The 3302-nt window shown below is 37.4% G+C and overlaps 1 protein-coding gene across 1 annotated transcript in view; it reads left to right on the forward strand.

The window, feature by feature from the left end:
* The first annotated feature begins 330 nt into the window (after window positions 1-330).
* Window positions 331-3302, forward strand: part of LOC133122591 (homeobox protein unc-4 homolog) — a 4808-nt gene continuing 1836 nt past the window's right edge. Inside the window, exons 1-2 of the mRNA XM_061232641.1 lie at window positions 331-609; window positions 1439-1614. Coding sequence (XP_061088625.1) covers window positions 351-609; window positions 1439-1614 — 435 coding nt within the window. The 5' untranslated portion in view covers window positions 331-350. The remainder of the gene's footprint in view (window positions 610-1438; window positions 1615-3302) is intronic.

Consider the following 3302-nt stretch of genomic DNA (forward strand, 5'->3'; position numbering starts at 1 on the left):
ATCACGTCGCTACTTCTCCAAAACCCCCGTCTAGTTGTGATGTAGCTCTTATCAAAGCCCCCCTGTCCTGTTGTGACAGCTCTGATATTGTTTATTGAGGTGGATGTCAGGTATAATTAGCAATCGATATGGAAAACGTTTTCAACCACGTCTCTGACGTCAGAGCCGATTAACGTTTCTTATTGGTCCCAAATTCCCAAAGCCTGGGCTAATTATTGGAAGGTTGATGTTGATAAAGTAAAGCTCACCCTCCTCTCCACAGCATGTCCCCTCCTCACTGCCCACTCTTACTGCATGCTTTCTAAATTCCCACAACCAGCCTCCAGACTTTGGCCTCTTTCGCCCGGGAGATGATGGACAGCAGGATACTAGAGCACCCTCATGCCCAGTTTGGAGGTTCTCTTAGTGGGATGGTGGGCTTTCCCTACCATTTGAGCCACCACCATGTATACGAATTAGCCGGGCACCAACTCCAGTCTGCGGCCGCAGTTCCCTTTTCCATAGACGGATTACTGAACGGTTCCTGCACGGCATCCGTGGTCAATTCGAACCCTCTGCTGTCTTCTGGCTGCGGTATGAATGGAGATAACCAGCAATATAAACTGACAGGTAAGAAAAAGAATACGCGATGCATACTTTCCAAGATATAGTTGACGAACCATGACTAACAATAATAGCGGAAATATGAGAGTATGAGATTTCGTTGTTAAAGTGGAAATCGGGTTATTGCTTTTTGCAGTATATGTATTGGCTATGTAAAGCCACTGTAACGTTGCAGAAACAAAGAACGGTAGGCGATAACTCCTGTATGACTGCTTTAGTTTCGACGATCACAAAGAATAACATTTGAATGCGCCGTAGTCTTAATTCAGAATAGGACGTCAATTTATCAATACGAGGTCAGGCAATAAAGGATTATTGGCGATTCAAATATACACAATTGTCTCAATGCAGGCTTTGCAGGGAGACATGACCGCCAAATGGAACACAATTGCCGGCAGAGACAAGATAATCTTACAAGAGAAAACACTTGAGTAAACGGAGAATAGATGTCTTTGTTCTATCATCAAAGTGCTTATCTTTTTCTCTCTTTTTTTACTGTGCCGAAATGAAAACAAGCTATGTATGGAGGAAACAAACTGTTATTTATATGACTTACAATGTAAATATGGGATAATTGAAACGAAGTATTGTCAAACGAAAAATGGACATTCATTTTAACTCCGTGATTCGCATTACATGGACATTGTTAGCATGTAGCAATACATGGCAGTAGCCTACCTAATCAATGCACGATGAATCAATGACCATCGACAGGAGTACCGACGTGGTCAAATAATATGCATAGGCTATTATTATATATTAATTTGTATTTTTTTTTTTATTGCAGCAGTGTAACTATTTCATACACTTATACTATGTTTTCAATTTACTCTAGATTCTGGAGATCCAGACAAGGATAGCCCTGGTTGTAAGAGGAGAAGAACTCGCACAAATTTCACTGGATGGCAACTGGAAGAATTAGAAAAGGCTTTTAATGAAAGTCACTATCCAGACGTGTTCATGAGGGAAGCACTTGCGCTGAGATTGGACTTGGTTGAGTCTCGGGTGCAGGTAACTATAATTTACTATTACTTGTGAAGCCAGGTGTTGTCACAGATATTTTAAAATAAATTCGCGTTTCTTGTTGAAAATATGAAACTGCAAAACACTCACTGGAAACATTTTGTATGCAGTATAGTAAATAACAATTGATAACCCATGACTTGTGTATTGTACTCTACAGTGAGCTTTGACATTGTTTTACCATTTTAAATCGCATTCCCAGCAGTTGGTATTTAGAGCGACATAAAATATCGTAGAATTGTATATGTCTGGAAATGTAGAATGCAGTAATATCATTTATGTTAAGGATATGCATTTTTGCTACTTCAATAGGCCCTTCTCGAACATGTGATTGAATTATTCCTGTAACCAACATATTATTAAATATTCACAAGTTTACCATTGATTTAAAAATCTGTATGAACGTTGTTGCAATAATAATAATAATAATAATAATAATAATAATAATGAAGTTGCACATAAAATTGTATATATAAAGATAAGCTACATATAATGCAGTCAAATTCATTAATGCACAATTAAGAGATTATTACACAGTAGGAATAATACCTGAATCCAAAAAAATACCTTCCTTCAAAATTCAACTAACAAGTCTAGCTAATGAGGCAAACAGGTCATTGCTAAGCCATTAATACTTTGTTAAAGTAAATTTTACAATGTGAAAGTCCACCCCTTTTGACCTTTCCAGTTCCAAACACTTTATCCAATTTGCTCAGAGGTCGTTAAGTGAAGTCAAGACCCTCAATTTCCCTTTAATACGGTAATGAGGAGTCCTTATTGACAAGGCCGTCTGGAGCTCACACAAAGACAGGGCCACACGAGAGGGATGTGCAGGTCTCCTAACATTTAAATAACCCATTCAAATTGTAAATATTTGCGGTTTTTTAAATGTGATTTGTAATATTTTCTAAACCAACCATCTCCATCAATCGATGTGTGTGATTCATTTATACTACTAAAAACACAAAACAGTTTAACGGAGATATGATTTTGTTAGGGATTAGGTCAGTATTGAGGAAAAAAAAATAGAATAGGGTGGGACCTATTGGCCTGTGCGCATTTTCAATTATGCAAAGTTCGTTTTTTGAGAGGAATTTGGATCTGGGATTTTGCCTTACGGATTGAATGTTTTATCCCTGGATCTGAATGTGCTGCAAGTATTATCGAAGTTAATACTTTACACCTAGTACAAAATATATTTTATTATACATCATGCCTTTTAATACTCAGCGGGAAACTGTTATCAGTATGAAACACTCGTTGGTTCAGCCAAGGGCCTTGTCGGTTTGCCTCACCCCATTCTATTTTCTATATACTTCTAAAAAGGAATTGAGAACATATGATTTTTTTTTTCATAGAAAATCGATGAAACTGAGAGAAATAATATTTATACTAAATCAGTTCAGCAATTGCAATAACGGTGTTTGTGCAAAGGTCAAACGGCAGATATAGCCTGCTGAACACTTATAGGCAGGAGGCTGTACCCTGTCTTTAGGCCGTTACTTTTATTCTGTTGTGCAAGTGTAATCGTATTGCAGGGTGTGATTCCAAGTAACTAAAAGAAATGGAATTTTTTTCCAAGACAGTTTTTATTTATGTATTTATTTTATTTTCAATAATTGCAGGCCATTGTATATTAATTTGTAAGTACGGAGCCACGTTATCTGTGGGCCTAA

This window comes from Conger conger, chromosome 2 (assembly GCF_963514075.1).
Source record: "Conger conger chromosome 2, fConCon1.1, whole genome shotgun sequence".
In the NCBI taxonomy this organism is placed as follows: domain Eukaryota; kingdom Metazoa; phylum Chordata; class Actinopteri; order Anguilliformes; family Congridae; genus Conger; species Conger conger.